This window comes from Salmo trutta, chromosome 21, assembly GCF_901001165.1.
Source record: "Salmo trutta chromosome 21, fSalTru1.1, whole genome shotgun sequence".
Lineage (NCBI taxonomy): Eukaryota > Metazoa > Chordata > Actinopteri > Salmoniformes > Salmonidae > Salmo > Salmo trutta.
In genome coordinates, this window is record NC_042977.1 from 49,080,136 (window position 1) to 49,097,639 (window position 17,504).

Genomic DNA, 17,504 nt, shown 5'->3' on the forward strand with positions numbered 1-17,504 from the left:
AAAATGAGGAAACACATTTGCCATCTTTGTCTTCACATTAACATGATTGCAATTTTAAAAACAAACAATGCGTAAACACTTGGAGCATCAGTACCTGAAGTGGGCCGTTCTGCCCAGGCTTCCATGGGTGTGGGGTTGTGGTGGCCTGGTGTAGGGGAGGGGCCAGGGACAGGAAAGCTCCACCCCTTACTGTTGAACTCCTCTATGTACTTCAGGTCATCAGGTGATAGGGGTGGGGTCACGTCGTCACGGCCACAGTCACCATGACGACTCTTGTCAGGCAGGAAGGGAGAGCTGTCCATCAGACGCTGGAAGTCGCTCATAGAACAGACTGACTTAGCCCTAGGGAGAATGAGACGAGAATAAAGCATTAAACTATTACATTACCAAAAAATATTACAAGGATAGGATCAGAGAGGACAGAGAAGGAGAGAAAGGAGAGAGGAGGAGAGAAAGGAGAGAGGAGGAGAGAGAGGACAGAGAAGGAGAGAGAGGACAGAGGAGGAGAGAAAGGAGAGAGGAGGAGAGAAAGGAGAGAGGAGGAGAGAAAGGAGAGAGGAGGAGAGAAAGGAGAGAGGAGGAGAGAAAGGAGAGAGAAGGAGAGAAAGGAGAGAGGAGGAGAGAAAGGAGAGAGGAGGAGAGAAAGGAGAGAGGAGGAGAGAGGAGGAGAGAAAGGAGAGAGGAGGAGAGAGAGGACAGAGAAGGAGAGAGAGGACAGAGAAGGAGAGAAAGGAGAGAGGAGGAGAGAAAGGAGAGAGGAGGAGAGAAAGGAGAGAGGAGGAGAGAAAGGAGAGAGGAGGAGAGAAAGGAGAGAGGAGAGAAAGGAGAGAGAAGGAGAGAGAGGACAGAGAAGGAGAGAAAGGAGAGAGGAGGAGAGAAGGAGAGAGAGGAGAGAAGGAGAGAGGAGGAGAGAAAGGAGAGAGGAGGAGAGAAAGGAGAGAGGAGGAGAGAAAGGAGAGAGGAGGAGAGAGGAGGAGAGAGGAGGAGAGAAAGGAGAGAGGAGGAGAGAAAGGAGAGAGGAGGAGAGAAAGGAGAGAGGAGGAGAGAAAGGAGAGAGGAGGAGAGAGGAGGAGAGAGGAGGAGAGAAAGGAGAGAGGAGGAGAGAAAGGAGAGAGGAGGAGAGAAAGGAGAGAGGAGGAGAGAAAGGAGAGAGGAGGAGAGAAAGGAGAGAGGAGGAGAGAAAGGAGAGAAAGGAGAGAGGAGGAGAGAAAGGAGAGAGGAGGAGAGAAAGGAGAGAGGAGGAGAGAAAGGAGAGAGGAGGAGAGAAAGGAGAGAGGAGGAGAGAAAGGAGAGAGGAGGAGAGAAAGGAGAGAGGAGGAGAGCGTGATCATTAGCACTGCATCTACCAGAATAAGGTAGAGTAGAAGTAGATATGTCTCTTTGACATAAACAGTGTTTTTCAGCCTCTTTGTTTGTCTTTGTTTTTCAGCCTCTTTGTTGTCCTAATTTCCTTAAACTCTTAAAATAACCAAAAAACATATCATCTGCTCTCCAAAAAAGAAAGTTAATGCGTTTCATTTCATGAGGGATCACTTTAAAACGATTCAATAATGAATTGTCAGGCTACAATGACTTGGTTCATATCCTCTCCCAAAGAGACTTGGCTCATATCCTCTCCCAAAGAGAATTGGATCACAGCCACTCCCAAAGAGACTTGGTTCATATCCTCTCCCAAAGAGTCTTGGATCATATCTCCCAAAGAGAATTGGATCATATCCCCTCCCAAAGAGACTTGGTTCATATCCTCTCCCCATATCCTCTCCCAAAGAGACTTGGTTCATATCCCCTGCCAAAGAGACTTGGTTCATATCCTCTCCTCATAACCTCTCCCAAAGAGACTTGGTTCATATCCTCTCCCAAAGAGAATTGGATCATATCCTCTCCCAAAGAGACTTGGATCATATCCCCTCCCAAAGAGACTTGGATCATATCCTCTCCCAAAGAGACTTGGATCATATCCTCTCCCAAAGAGACTTGGATCATATCCTCTCCCAAAGAGACTTGGATCATATCCCCTCCCAAAGAGACTTGGATCACATCCTCTCCCAAAGAGACTTGGATCATATCCTCTCCCAAAGAGACTTGGATCATAGCCTCTCCCAAAGAGACTTGGATCATATCCTCTCCCAAAGAGACATGGATCATATCCTCTCCCAAAGAGACATGGATCATAGCCTCTCCCAAAGAGACTTGGTTCATATTCTCTCCCAAAGAGACTTGGTTCATATCCTCTCCCAAAGAGACATGGATCATAGCCTCTCCCAAAGAGACTTGGTTCATATCCTCTCCCAAAGAGACTTGGTTCATATCCTCTCCCAAAGAGACATGGATCATAGCCTCTCCCAAAGAGACTTGGTTCATATCCTCTCCCAAAGAGACTTGGATTATATCTCCCAAAGAGAATTGGATCATAGCTTCTCCCAAAGAGACTTGGTTCATATCCTCTCCCAAAGAGAATTGGATCATAGCCACTCCCAAAGAGACTTGGTTCATATCCTCTCCCAAAGAGTCTTGGATCATATCTCCCAAAGAGAATTGGATCATATCCCCTCCCAAAGAGACTTGGTTCATGTCCTCTCCTCATAACCACTCCCAAAGAGACTTGGTTCATATCCTCTCCCAAAGAGACTTGGTTCATATCCTCTCCCAAAGAGACTTGGTTCAAAGCCTCTCCCAAAGAGACTTGGATCATATCCTCTCCCAAAGAGACTTGAATCATATCCCCTCCCAAAGAGACTTGGATCATATCCTCTCCCAAAGAGACTTGGATCATATCCCCTCCCAAAGAGACTTGGATCATATCCTCTCCCAAAGAGACTTGGATCATATCCTCTCCCAAAGAGACATGGATCATATCTTCTCCCAAAGAGACTTGGTTCATATCCTCTCCCAAAGAGACTTGGATCATATCCTCTCCCAAAGAGACTTGGATCATATCCTCTCCCAAAGAGAGTTGGATCATATCCTGTCCCAAAGAGACTTGGATCAAATCCTCTCCCAAAGAGACTTGGATCATATCCTCTCCCAAAGAGACTTGGATCATATCCTCTCCCAAAGAGACTTGGATAATATCCCCTCCCAAAGAGACTTGGATCATAGTCTCTCCCAAAGTGACTTGGATCATAGCCTCTCCCAAAGTGACTTGGATCATAGCCTCTCCCAAAGAGACTTGGATCATAGCCTCTCCCAAAGAGACTTGGATCATAGCCTCTCCCAAAGAGTCTTGGATCATATCCTCTCCCAAAGAGACATGGATCATATCTTCTCCCAAAGAGACTTGGTTCATATCCTCTCCCAAAGAGACTTGGATCATATCCTCTCCCAAAGAGACTTGGATCATATCCTCTCCCAAAGAGAGTTGGATCATATCCTGTCCCAAAGAGACTTGGATCAAATCCTCTCCCAAAGAGACTTGGATCATATCCTCTCCCAAAGAGACTTGGATCATATCCTCTCCCAAAGAGACTTGGATAATATCCCCTCCCAAAGAGACTTGGTTCATATCCTCTCCCAAAGAGACAGTAGAATGGTAGTCTGTCAAGGTAAAGCATTGCTGTTGTAACCAGTAGAATGGTAGTCTAGGTAAATCGGAAAACATTACCATTAATTCTACTACCTTTATTTACCTTTATTTACCTGTACCTTTATTCCAGGTACGCTATTGAAAATACTTCCACTAACACTAACATAAAATATGTTGAGGTAAACAGAAAGAAGATATTTACCTGTGGGGACTTCCACAGCCCATGTGACTATTACAATGAGGGCAGATAAATTAAAATATTACCTATAGCTCTATGACAGTTCTACAGTATTTCCAGGTAAGTGAACAGGAAACCCCCCTTACCTGAGCAGACTGCCAAAGCCCATCTCTTCCTCCTCTTCCTCCTCCTCCTGATATATTGGGTCCTCTATGTCTGGGATCTCATTCAGAGCCTGAAATAACATACACAGACATCTTAGTGCCGGGCTGGAATAAAAACCTGCACTGGGACAGAATTGAAGAACCCTTTCAGGTCTGAAAACAATCCGACATTTGACATTCCTGGGATGCATCCTAAATGGCACATAACATAGAGCACTACTGTTGACCAGGACCCATAGTGCACTACTGTTGACCAGGACCCATAGTGCACTACTGTTGACCAGGACCCATAGTGCACTACTGTTGACCAGGACCCATAGTGCACTACTGTTGACCAGGACCCATAGTGTACTACTGTTGACCAGGACCCATAGTGTACTACTGTTAACCTGGACCCATAGTGCTCTACTGTTGACCAGGACCCATAGTGCACTACTGTTGACCAGGACCCATAGTGCTACTGTTGACCAGGACCCATAGAGCACTACTGTTGACCAGGACCCATAGAGCACTACTGTTGACCAGGACCCATAGAGCACTACTGTTGACCAGGACCCATAGTGCACTATATTGACCAGGACCCATAGTGCTTTACTGTTGACCAGGAAACCCATAGTGCACTACTATTAACCAGGATGAATAGTGTACTACTGTTAACCAGGACCCATAGTGTACTACTGTTGACCAGGACCCATAGTGTACTACTGTTGACCAGGACACATAGTGCACTACTGTTAACCAGGACCCATAGTGTACTACTGTTGACCAGGACTCATAGTGCACTACTGTTGACCTGGACCCATAGTGTACTACTGTTGACCAGGACCCATAGTGTACTACTGTTGACCAGGACACATAGTGCACTACTGTTAACCAGGACCCATAGTGTACTACTGTTGACCAGGACTCATAGTGCACTACTGTTGACCTGGACCCATAGTGCACTACTGTTGACCAGGACCCATAGTGCACTACTGTTGACGAGGACACATAGTGCACTACTGTTAACCAGGACCCATAGTGCGCTACTGTTGACCAGGGCCCACAGTGCACTACAGTTGACCAGGACCCATAGTGGACTACTGTTGACCAGGACCCATAGAGCACTACTGTTGACCTGGACCCATAGTGCACTACTGTTGACCTGGACCCATAGTGCACTACTGTTGACCAGGACCCACAGTGCACTACTGTTGACGAGGACCCATAGTGCACTACTGTTGACCAGGACCCATAGTGCGCTACTGTTGACCAGGGCCCACAGTGCACTACAGTTGACCAGGACCCATAGTGGACTACTGTTGACCAGGACCCATAGAGCACTACTGTTGACCTGGACCCATAGTGCACTACTGTTGACCTGGACACATAGTGCTCTACTGTTGACCAGGACCCATAGAGCACTACTGTTGACCAGGACCCATAGTGCACTACTGTTGACCAGGAACCATAGTGCTACTGTTGACCAGGACCAATAGTGTACTACTGTTGACCAGGACCCATAGTGCACTACTGTTGACCAGGACCCATAGCGCACTACTGTTGACCAGGAACCATAGAGCACTACTGTTGACCAGGACCCATAGTGCACTATATTGACCAGGACCCATAGTGCTTTACTGTTGACCAGGAAACCCATAGTGCACTACTGTTAACCAGGACCCATAGTGGACTACTGTTGACCAGGACCCATAGAGCTCTACTGTTGACCAGGACCCATAGTGCACTACTGTTGACCAGGACCCATAGTGCACGACTGTTGACCAGGACCCATAGTGCACTACTGTTGACCAGGGCCCACAGTGCACTACTGTTGACCAGGACCCATAGTGGACTTCTGTTGACCAGGACCCATAGAGCACTACTGTTGACCTGGACCCATAGTGCACTACAGTTGACCTGGACCCATAGTGCTCTACTGTTGACCTGGACCCATAGTGCACTACAGTTGACCTGGACCCATAGTGCTCTACTGTTGACCAGGACCCATAGTGCACTACTGTTGACCAGGACCCATAGTGCACTACTGTTGACCTGGACCCATAGTGCACTACAGTTGACCAGGACCCATAGTGTACTACTGTTGACCAGGACCCATAGAGCTCTACTGTTAACCAGGACCCATAGTAATCTACTGTTGACCAGGACCCATAGAGCACTACTGTTGACCAGGACCCATAGTGTACTACTGTTGACCAGGACCCATAGTGCACTACTGTTGACCAGGACCCATAGTGGCCTACTGTTGACCAGGACCCATAGTGGACTACTGTTGACCTGGACCCATAGTGCACTACTGTTGACCAAGACCCATAGAGCTCTACTGTTGACCAGGACCTATAGTGCACTACTGTTGACCAGGACCCATAGTGGACTACTGTTGACCAGGATCCATAGTACTTCACTACTGTTGACCAGGACCCATAGTGGACTACTGTTGACCAGGACCCATAGTACTGTTGACCTGGACCCATAGTACTACTGTTGAACAGGACCCATAGTGGACTACTGTTGACCAGGATCCATAGTACTGTTGACCTGGACCCATAGTGGACTATATTGACCAGGAACCATATTTATATTTGTTTTTATTTTGGATCCCCATCAGTTCCTGTCAAGACACCAGCTACTCTTCCTGGGGTTTATTATGGATCCCCATTAGTTCCTGCCAAGGCAGCAGCTACTCTTCCTGGGGTTTATTATGGATCCCCATCAGTTCCTGTCAAGGCAGCGGCTACTCTTCCTGGGGTTTATTATGGATCCCCATTAGTTCCTGCTAAGGCAGCAGCTACTCTTCCTGGGGTTTATTATGGATCCCCATTAGTTCCTGCCAAGGCAGCAGCTACTCTTCCTGGGGTTTATTATGGATCCCCATTAGTTCCTGCCAAGGCAGCAGCTACTCTTCCTGGGGTTTATTATGGATCCCATTAGTTCCTGCCAAGGCAGCGGCTACTCTTCCTGGGGTTTATTATGGATCCCCATTAGTTCCTGCCAAGGCAGCGGCTACTCTTCCTGGGGTTTATTATGGATCCCCATCAGTTCCTGTCAAGGCAGCGGCTACTCTTCCTGGGGTTTATTATGGATCCCCATCAGTTCCTGCCAAGGCAGCAGCTACTCTTCCTGGGGTTTATTATGAATCCCCATCAGTTCCTGCCAAGGCAGTGGCTTCTCTTCCTGGGGTTTATTATGGATCCCCATTAGTTCCTGCCAAGGCAGCAGCTACTCTTCCTGGGGTTTATTATGGATCCCCATTAGTTCCTGCCAAGGCAGCGGCTACTCTTCCTGGGGTTTATTATGGATCCCCATTAGTTCCTGCCAAGGCAGCAGCTACTCTTCCTGGGGTTTATTATGGATCCCCATCAGTTCCTGTCAAGGCAGCGGCTACTCTTCCTGGGGTTTATTATGGATCCCCATTAGTTCCTGCCAAGGCAGCAGCTACTCTTCCTGGGGTTTATTATGGATCCCCATCAGTTCCTGCCAAGGCAGCGGCTTCTCTTCCTGGGGTTATTATGGATCCCCATTAGTTCCTGCTAAGGCAGCAGCTACTCTTCCTGGGGTTTATTATGGATCCCCATTAGTTCCTGCCAAGGCAGCAGCTACTCTTCCTGGGGTTTATTATGGATCCCCATTAGTTCCTGCCAAGGCAGCGGCTACTCTTCCTGGGGTTTATTATGGATCCCCATTAGTTCCTGCCAAGGCAGCGGCTACTCTTCCTGGGGTTTATTATGGATCCCCATTAGTTCCTGCCAAGGCAGCGGCTACTCTTCCTGGGGTTTATTATGGATCCCCATCAGTTCCTGTCAAGGCAGCGGCTACTCTTCCTGGGGTTTATTATGGATCCCCATTAGTTCCTGCCAAGGCAGCAGCTACTCTTGCTGGGGTTTATTTTGGATCCCCATTAGTTCCTGCCAAGGCAGCAGCTACTCTTCCTGGGGTTTATTATGGATCCCCATTAGTTCCTGCCAAGGCAGCAGCTACTCTTCCTGGGGTTTATTATGGATCCCCATTAGTTCCTGCCAAGGCAGCAGCTACTCTTCCTGGGGTTTATTATGGATCCCCATTAGTTCCTGCCAAGGCAGCGGCTACTCTTCCTGGGGTTTATTATGGATCCCCATTAGTTCCTGCCAAGGCAGCGGCTACTCTTCCTGGGGTTTATTATGGATCCCCATCAGTTCCTGTCAAGGCAGCGGCTACTCTTCCTGGGGTTTATTATGGATCCCCATCAGTTCCTGCCAAGGCAGCGGCTACTCTTCCTGGGGTTTATTATGGATCCCCATCAGTTCCTGCCAAGGCAGCGGCTTCTCTTCCTGGGGTTATTATGGATCCCCATCAGTTCCTGCCAAGGCAGCGGCTACTCTTCCTGGGGTTTATTATGGATCCCCATTAGTTCCTGCCAAGGCAGCAGCTACTCTTCCTGGGGTTTATTATGGATCCCCATTAGTTCCTGCCAAGGCAGCAGCTACTCTTGCTGGGGTTTATTTTGGATCCCCATTAGTTCCTTCCAAGGCAGCAGCTACTCTTCCTGGGGTTTATTATGGATCCCCATTAGTTCCTGCCAAGGCAGCAGCTACTCTTCCTGGGGTTTATTATGGATCCCCATTAGTTCCTGCCAAGGCAGCAGCTACTCTTCCTGGGGTTTATTATGGATCCCCATTAGTTCCTGCCAAGGCAGCAGCTACTCTTCCTGGGGTTTATTATGGATCCCCATTAGTTCCTGCCAAGGCAGCAGCTACTCTTCCTGGGGTTTATTATGGATCCCCATTAGTTCCTGCCAAGGCAGCAGCTACTCTTCCTGGGGTTCGGCAAAACTAAGGCAGTTATACAATTTTAAAACATTACACTACATTCATAACAGATTTCACAACACACTAAGTGTGTGCCCTCAGGCCCCTACTCCACTACCACATATCTATAACACAAAATCCATGTGTATGTGTGTGTATAGTGTGTATGTTATCGTGTGTGTATGCATGTATCTGTGACTATGTTTGTGTCTCTTCACAGTCCCCGCTGTTCCATAAGGTGTATTTTTATCCTTTTTTAAAAAAATTTATCTGATTTTACTGCTTGTATCAGTTACCTGATATGGAATAGAGTTCCATGTAGTCAAAGGTAGTGCACTATATACGGAATAGGGAGCAATTTGGGATACACCAGAGTCTAACATGTCTCACCTGGTTCATACAGAGGAACCTCTTGTCAGAGTCTGATGTCTCACCTGGTTCATACAGAGGAACCTCTTGTCAGAGTCTGATGTCTCACCTGGTTCATACAGAGGAACCTCTTGTCAGAGTCTAACAAGTCTCTTCTGGTTCATACAGGGGAACCTCTTGTCAGAGTCTAACAAGTCTCACCTGGTTCATACAGGGGAACCTCTTGTCAGAGTCTAACAAGTCTCACCTGGTTCATACAGGGGAACCTCTTGTCAGAGTCTAACATGTCTCACCTGGTTCACACAGAGGATCCTCTTGTCAGAGTCTAACAAGTCTCACCTGGTTCATACAGAGGAACCTCTTGTCAGAGTCTAACAAGTCTCACCTGGTTCATACAGGGGAACCTCTTGTCAGAGTCTAACATGTCTCACCTGGTTCATACAGAGGAACCTCTTGTCAGAGTCTAACATGTCTCACCTGGTTCATACAGGGGAACCTCTTGTCAGAGTCTAACATATCTCACCTGGTTCATACAGGGGAACCTTTTGTCAGAGTCTAACATGTCTCACCTGGTTCATACAGAGGATCCTCTTGTCAGAGTCTAACAAGTCTCACCTGGTCCATACAGGGGAACCTCTTGTCAGAGTCTAACATATCTCACCTGGTTCATACAGGGGAACCTCTTGTCAGAGTCTAACATGTCTCACCTGGTTCATACAGAGGATCCTCTTGTCAGAGTCTAACAAGTCTCACCTGGTTCATACAGGGGAACCTCTTGTCAGAGTCTGATGTCTCACCTGGTTCATACAGAGGAACCTCTTGTCAGAGTCTCATGTCTCACCTGGTTCATACAGGGGAACCTCTTGTCAGAGTCTGATGTCTCACCTGGTTCATACAGGGGAACCTCTTGGCAGAGTCTGATGTCTCACCTGGTTCATACAGAGGAACCTCTTGTCAGAGTCTAACATGTCTCACCTGGTTCATACAGGGGAACCTCTTGTCAGAGTCCAGTCTGCTGGGAAGTGGGACCTCCAGGCTACCCAGGGAGTCTAGCGTCAGAGCGTCCAGGAAAATGTTCTCTGTTGGGCCTCTGGCCCTCACTACAGCCCCCTGCTCTTCATGGGCCTCCGAGTCCGAGTGGGAGCGGGTGGGGAGGGAAACAGGGCCGGGGATGGCGGAGCGAGGGGAGCGGGGTGACCGGGGAGAGCGAGGGACCTTACATGGGCTCTCCTGAGGGGAAAAGACACCCCTGGCTCCTCCTGCCGTCGCCCCGTCTTTGACGTCGGAGGGTGAGCCCTCACTGCCCTGTCGGACGTTCAGCTCTCTCTGCAGCTGTGGGGGGAGGAGAGAGAGGAGAGGAGAGGGAGAGATGAGAGGTAGAGAGAGAAGGAGGAGAGAGAGGAGAGGAGTAGGGAGAGGGAAAGAGGAGAGAGGAAAGAGGAGAGGAGGAGGGAGAGAGGAAATGAATGAGAGGAGAGGGAGAGAGGAGAGGAGGGAGAGAGGAGAGGAGGGAGAGAGGAGAGGAGGAGGGAGAGAGGAAATGAATGAGAGGAGAGGGAGAGAGGAGAGGAGGGAGAGAGGAGAGGAGGGAGAGAGGAGAGGAGGAGGGAGAGAGGAGAGGAGGAGGGAGAGAGGAAATGAATGAGAGGAGAGGGAGAGAGGCGAGGAGGAGGGAGAAAGGAAAGGAGGAGGGAGAGAGGAGAGGGAGAGAGGAGAGGAGGGAGAGAGGAGAGGAGGAGAGGGAGAGAGGAGAGGGAGAGAGGAGAGGAATGAGTCGTTTCAGACAGGGTGATGTGACTACAGAATATGAAGACAGATGGTCTCAGTGGTGTGACACCCTCCCTCCCTCCCTCCCCCTCCTCACCCTCTCCATCTTGTGGTGCATGTTTCTCATGTTGCTGTCCCACTCTTGTCTCTCCCGGTCGAAGCGTTCCAGCAGGTCTCTCCTCTCCCTCCCCCACCTCTTCTCTCCATGCTGCAGCTTCCAGTGGAGGTCCAGGGAGGTGCTGTGGCTCTCTGCCAGGAGGCAACGGTGCTCCTCTCGCTCCTGTTTAAAGGCCCAGTCTGGGTCTCCTCCTCCTCCCTGCGTCTCTCCTCTGGCCTCTCCTCTCACCTCTCCTTTCTCTTCTCGTCTCTCCTCTTCCAACTGGTTGAACACATAACAAGACAGACAATATATTAGTTGAAGAACAAGAAGAACAATCCAGAACAATGTGGAGAAGTATGAGGATGGGTCTTTAAAGTGTTTTACTGACCATGTGATCAGATCAGGAGAAGCTCTGGGACCGGACTACAATCAGTCTGTCAGATGACCTGACTACAATCAGTCTGTCAGATGACCTGACTACAATCAGTCTGTCAGATGACCTGACTACAATCAGTCTGCCAGATGACCTGACTACAATCAGTCTGCCAGATGACCTGACTACAATCAGTCTGTCAGATGACCTGACTACAATCAGATGACCTGACTACAATCAGTCTGTCAGATGGGGTTTTGCTGTTCAGTGAGATTATCAACTTGGCTTGCCTTCACTAATTCCTATTTTATACAGCATACTCATGGGAAAAGACATGAATTGTTGTAACGCCCTGGCCATAGAGAGGGGTTTTTGTTCTTTATTTTTGGTTAGGCCAGGGTGTTACATTGGGTGGGCGTTCTATGTTCATTTTTCTTTGTTTTTGTATTTCTTTGTTTTGGGCCGTGTGTGGCTCCCAATCAGGCACAGCTGTAGTTCGTTGTTGCTGATTGGGAGTCACACATAAGGAGCCTGTTTTTCCTTTGGGTTTTGTGGGGGATTGTTTTCTGTCTCGTTCGTTTTTGACCAGACAGGACTGTTTGCTATCGTTGCTGTTTTATATTTTGTTTATAGTGGTTAATTTTATTAAATATTCATAATGAATCCACAACCTCCGCTGCATCTTGGTTTTCTTGCGACGACAGCCGTTACAATTGTGATGATTTTTGTGTATGCCCCTCTCCCCACCAGTGTGATTATTACCTCTGAGGGTTTAGAGCTTGAGGTAGACACCTCATACAAGTACTTGGGAGTATGGCTAGACGGTACACTGTCCTTCTCTCAGCACATATCAAAGCTGCAGGCTAAAGTTAAATCTAGACTTGGTTTCCTCTATCGTAATCGCTCCTCTTTCACCCCAGCTGCCAAACTAACCCAGATTCAGATGACCATCCTACCCATGCTAGATTACGGAGATGTAATTTATAGATCGGCAGGTAAGGGTGCTCTCGAGCGGCTAGATGTTCTTTACCATTCGGCCATCAGATTTGCCACCAATGCTCCTTATCGGACACATCACTGCGCTCTATACTCCTCTGTAAACTGGTCATCTCTGTATACCCGTCGCAAGACCCACTGGTTGATGCTTATTTATAAAACCCTCTTAGGCCTCACTCCCCCCCTAACCAACAATGCAGTTTAAAAGAAAATAGAGTTAAGAAAATATTTACAAAATTAACTAATGTAATTTTTTTTAAATTAAAAAGTAACACAATAAAATAACAATAATGAGGCTATATACAGGGGGTACCGGTACAAAGCCAATGTGGAGGTTATATACAGGAGGTCCCGGTACAGAGTCAATGTGGAGGCTATATACAGGGGGTACAGGTACCGAGTCAATGTGGAGACTATATACAGGGGGTACCGGTACAGAGTCAATGTGGAGGCTATATACAGGGGGTACCGGTACAGAGTCAATGTGGAGGCTATATACAGGGGGCACCGATACCGAGTCAATGTGGGGGCTATATACAGGGGGTACCGGTACCGAGTCAATGTAAAGGCTATATACAGGGGGTACCGGTACAGAGTCAATGTGGAGGCTATATACAGGGGTACCGGTACAGAGTCAATGTGCGGGGGCACCGGTCAGTTGAGGTAATTTGTACATGTAGGTAAGGGTAAAGTGACTATGCATAGATAATAAACAGTCTAATGGCATTGGGGTAGAAGCTGTTAAGGAGCCTTTTGGACCTAGACTTGGCGCTCCGGTACCGCTTGCCGTGTGTTAGCAGAGAGAACAGTCTATGACTTTGGTGACTGCAGTCTTTGACAATTTTGGGCCTTCCTCTGACACCACCTAGTATATAGGTCCTGGATGTCAGGAAGCTTGGCCCCAGTGATGTACAGGGCTGTACGCACTACCCTCTGTAGTGCCTTACGGTCAGATGCCGAGCAGGTGCCATACCAGGTGGTGATGCAACCGGTCAGGATGCTCTCGATGGTGCAGCTGTATAACTTTTTGAGGATCCGGGGACCCATGCCAAATCTTTCAGTCTCCTGAGGGAGAAAAGGCATTGTCGTGCCCTCTTCACGACTTTCTTGGTGTGTTTGGACCATGATAGTTCGTTAGTGATGTGGACATCAAGGAACTTGAAACTCTTGACCCACTCCACTGCAGCCCTGTCAATGTGAAAGGGGGTGTGTTCGGCCCTCCTTTTCCTGTAGTCCACGATCGTCTCCTTCGTCTTGCTCATGTTGAGGGAGAGGTTGCTGTCCTAGCACCACATGGCCAGGTCTCTGACCTCCTCCCTATAGGCTGTCTCGTCGTTGATCAGGCCTACCACTGCTGTGTCATTGGCAAACTTAATGATGGCGTTGGAGTCGTGCCTGGCCGTGCAGTCATGAGTGAACAGGGAGTACAGGAGGGGACTGAGCACACACCCCTGAGGGGCCCCCGTGTTGAGGATCAGCGAAGCAGATGTGTTGTTGCCCACCCTTACCACCCGGGGGCAGACCGTCAGGAAGTCCAGGATCCAGTTGCAGGGGGAGGTGTTTAGTCCCAGGATCCTTGGCTTAGCAATGAGCTTTGAGGGCACTATGGTGTTGAACACTGAGCTGTAGTCAATGAACAGCATTCTCACATAGGTGTTCCTTTTGTCCAGGTGGGAAAGGGCCTTTCAACACACTTCATGGCTACCGACATGTGTGCCAAGGGGCGGTAATCATTTAGGCAGGTTAGCTTTGCTTTCTTGGGCACAGGGTGGTCTGCTTGAAACATGTAGGTATTACAGACTCGGTCAGGGAGAGGTTGAAAATGTTAGTGAAGAGACTTGACAGTTGGTCCGCACATGCTCTGAGTACACGTCCTGGTAATCCGTCTGTCCCCGCGGCCTTGTGAATGTTGACCTGTTTAAAGGTCTTTCTCAGATCAGCTACGGAGAGCGTGATCACCCAGTCGTCCGGAACAGCTGGTGCTCTCATGCATGCTTCAGTGTTGCTTGCCTCCAAGCAAGCATAAAAGGCTTTTAGCCCGTCTGATAGGCTCGTGTCACTGGGCAGCTTGCGGCTGGGTTTCCCTTTGTAGTCTGTAATAGTTTGTAAGCCCTGCCACAGCCGTCGAGCGTCCGAGCCGGTGTAGTAGGATTCGATCTTAGTCCTGTATTGAGGCTTTGCCTGTTTGATGGTTCGTCTGAGGGCATAGTGGGACTTCTTATAGGCGTCCGGATTAGTGTACCACTCCTTGAAAGCGGCAGCTCTAGCCTTTAGATTGGTGTGGATGCTGCCTGTAATCCATGGCTTCTGGTTGGGAAATGTACGTACAGTCACTGTGGGGACGACGTCATCGATGCACTTATTGATGAATGTGGTGACTGAGGTGGTATACTCCCCAATGCCATTGGATAAGTCCCGGAACATATTCCAGCCTGTGCTAACAAAACAGTCCTGTAGTGTAGCATCTGTGTCATCTGACCACTTCCGTATTGAGTGATTTACTGGTACTTCCTGCTTTAGTTTTTGCTTGTAAGCAGGAATCAGGAGGATATAATTATGGTCAGATTTTTCAAATGGAGAGCGAGGGAGAGCTTTGTACGGGTCTCTGTGTGGAGTAACAGTGGTCTAGAGGTAATTTTTTTCTGATTGCACATGTGACATGCTGTTAGAAATGATCCAACATGGCGTAGCAGTCGGACGTGTGTTTTGTCTTGTCCCGTCTTGTATCATGTAAATATCGTTTTCTTCCTCGTTTTTTCATACATATTTCGTATATATTTTAATCTCACTTTCCATCTACGGACTGAATATACTCTCTTGCAACCCGACTCACCCAATGTGGTACGGATCTGCGATTTTTATACTTTACAATCGGAAGCCCCATCAGAGGCTAGCCAGCTAACTAGCTACTAGCCAGTAGTCAGTTAGCCACTGCTAGTTAGCCAGTCAATACCTGCCAGTCTGCACAGCGCAATATCAACCCAGAGCATATCGGACTGCTTTTTCTCTACCACATCTCCGGATTCCTACCGCAAGCTCTGAACCTTTACACCGGATCATCGCAGCTAGCTAGCTGCAATCCGAGTGGCTACTCCTGGCTAACGTCTCTGTCCTGAAGCAAGCACCAGTTAGCCTTGAGCTAGCCTCGAGCTAAGCCCATCTCCCGGCTAGCCGAAGAGGTCCACCAGCCAATTCTTGGTCTACAATACCTCTTTTGCCAATTGGCCTGGACCCTTTACTGCCAACACGGAGTCCCGCCGATCCATCACGACTGGTCTGCCGACGTAATCGTCCGAGGTGGTTTCAACAGGCTGTTCCGTTGCGACGTCGCCGGAGGCCCATCTGCTAGCCCCGGCCCGCCAGCTGTCTGAATCACTGTGTCTCCAGCAAGCCTAGCATAGTAGCGTCTACTGAATCGGCTCCCTGACTCATCTATTGCTACTCATTGGACCCTATGATCACTCGGCTACACATGCCTTTCCCTAATGTCAATATGCCTTGTCTATTGCTGTTTTGGTTAGTGATTATTGCCTTATTTCACTGTAGAGCCCTCAGCCCAATAAGCCTTAGATAGCCCTTTTGTTCCACTCTCCACACATGCGGTGACCTCACCTGGCTTAACAGGTGCCTCTAGAGACAAAACCTCTCTCATCGTCACTCAATGCCTAGGTTTCTCGCCACTGTACTCACATCCTACCATACCCTTGTCTGTACATTATGCCTTGAATCTATTCATCCACGCCCAGAAATCTGCTCCTTTTACTCTCAGTTCCGAACGCACTAGACGACCAGTTCTTATAGCCTTTAGCCGTACCCTTATCCTACTCCTCCTCTGTTCCTCTGGTAATGTAGAGGTTAACCCAGCCCCCAGCACCACTCCCATTCCCCAGGCGCTCTTATTTGTTGACTTCTGTAACCGTAAAAGCCTTGGTTTCATGCATGTTAACATTAGAAGCCTCCTCCCTAAGTTTGTTTTATTCACTGCTTTAGCACAATCTGCCAACCCGGATGTCCTAGCCGTGTCTGAATCCTGGCTTAGGAAGGCCACCAAAAATCCTGACATTTCCATCCCTAACTATAACATTTTCCGACAAGATAGAACTGCCAAAGGGGGCGGAGTTGCAATCTACTGCAGAGATAGCCTGCAGAGTTCTGTCATACTATCCAGGTCTGTGCCCAAACAATTCGAGCATCTACTTTTAAAAATCCACCTTTCCAGAAACAAGTCTCTCACCATTGCTGCTTGTTATAGACCCCCCTCACCCTCAGCTGTTCCCTGGACACTATATGTGAATTGATTGCCCCCATTTAATGGGTCAGCGGTCAAACGACCACCCCTCATCACTGTCAAACACTCCCTAAAACACTTCAGTGAGCAGGCCTTTCTAATCCACCTGGCCCGGGTATCCTGGAAGGATATTGACCTCATCCTGTCAGTAGAGGATGCCTGGTTGCTCTTTAAAAGTGCTTTCCTCACCATCTTAAATAAGCATGCCCCTTTCAAAAAATGTAGAACTAAGAACAGATATTGCCCTTGGTTCACCCCAGACTTGACTGCCCTTGACCAGCACAAAAACATTCTGTGGCGTACTGCATTAGCATCGAATATCCCCCGCGATGTGCAACTTTTCAGGGAAGTCAGGAACCAATATGCACAGTCAGTTAGGAAAGCTAAGGCTAGCTTTTTCAAACAGAAATTTGCTTCCTGTAGCACTAATTCCAAAAAGTGTTGGGAACTGTAAAGTCCATGGAGAATAAGAGCACCTCCTCCCAGCTGCCCACTGCACTGAGGCTAGGAAACACTGTCACTACCGATAAATCTACGATATTCGATAATTTCAATAAGCATTTTTCTATGGCTGGCCACGCTTTCCACCTGGCTAACCCTACCCCGGCCAACAGCTCTGCACCCCCTGCAGCAACTTGCCCAAGCCGCCCCCCCCCCCCCGCTTCTCCTTCACCCAAATCCAGACAGCTGATGTTCTGAAAGAACTGCAAAATCTGGATCCCTACAAATCAGCTGGGCTAGACAATCTGGACCCTCTCTTTCTGAATTTATCTGCCGAAATTGTTGCAACCCCTATTATACTAGCCTATTCAACTTCTCTTTCATATCGTCTGATCCCAAGAGTGGACACAAACTCTTATAGACCTATATCCATCCTGCCCTGCCTTTCTAAAATCTTCAAAAGCCAAGTTAACAAACAGATCACCGACCATTTCGAATCCCACCGTACCTTCTCCACTATG

At 48.4% G+C, this 17,504-nt stretch overlaps 1 protein-coding gene across 8 annotated transcripts in view; it reads right to left on the reverse strand.

The window, feature by feature from the left end:
• Positions 1-17,504, reverse strand: part of mtcl1 (microtubule crosslinking factor 1) — a 196,166-nt gene that overhangs the window by 17,064 nt on the left and 161,598 nt on the right. For all 8 annotated transcript variants that reach the window (XM_029706006.1, XM_029706002.1, XM_029706001.1 and 5 more), the window contains 4 exons: positions 10,883-11,164; positions 9,994-10,350; positions 3,848-3,936; positions 95-342 (listed from right to left, as the gene is read on the reverse strand). In XM_029706006.1, the coding sequence (XP_029561866.1) occupies positions 95-342; positions 3,848-3,936; positions 9,994-10,350; positions 10,883-11,164 (976 nt within the window). The remainder of the gene's footprint in view (positions 1-94; positions 343-3,847; positions 3,937-9,993; positions 10,351-10,882; positions 11,165-17,504) is intronic.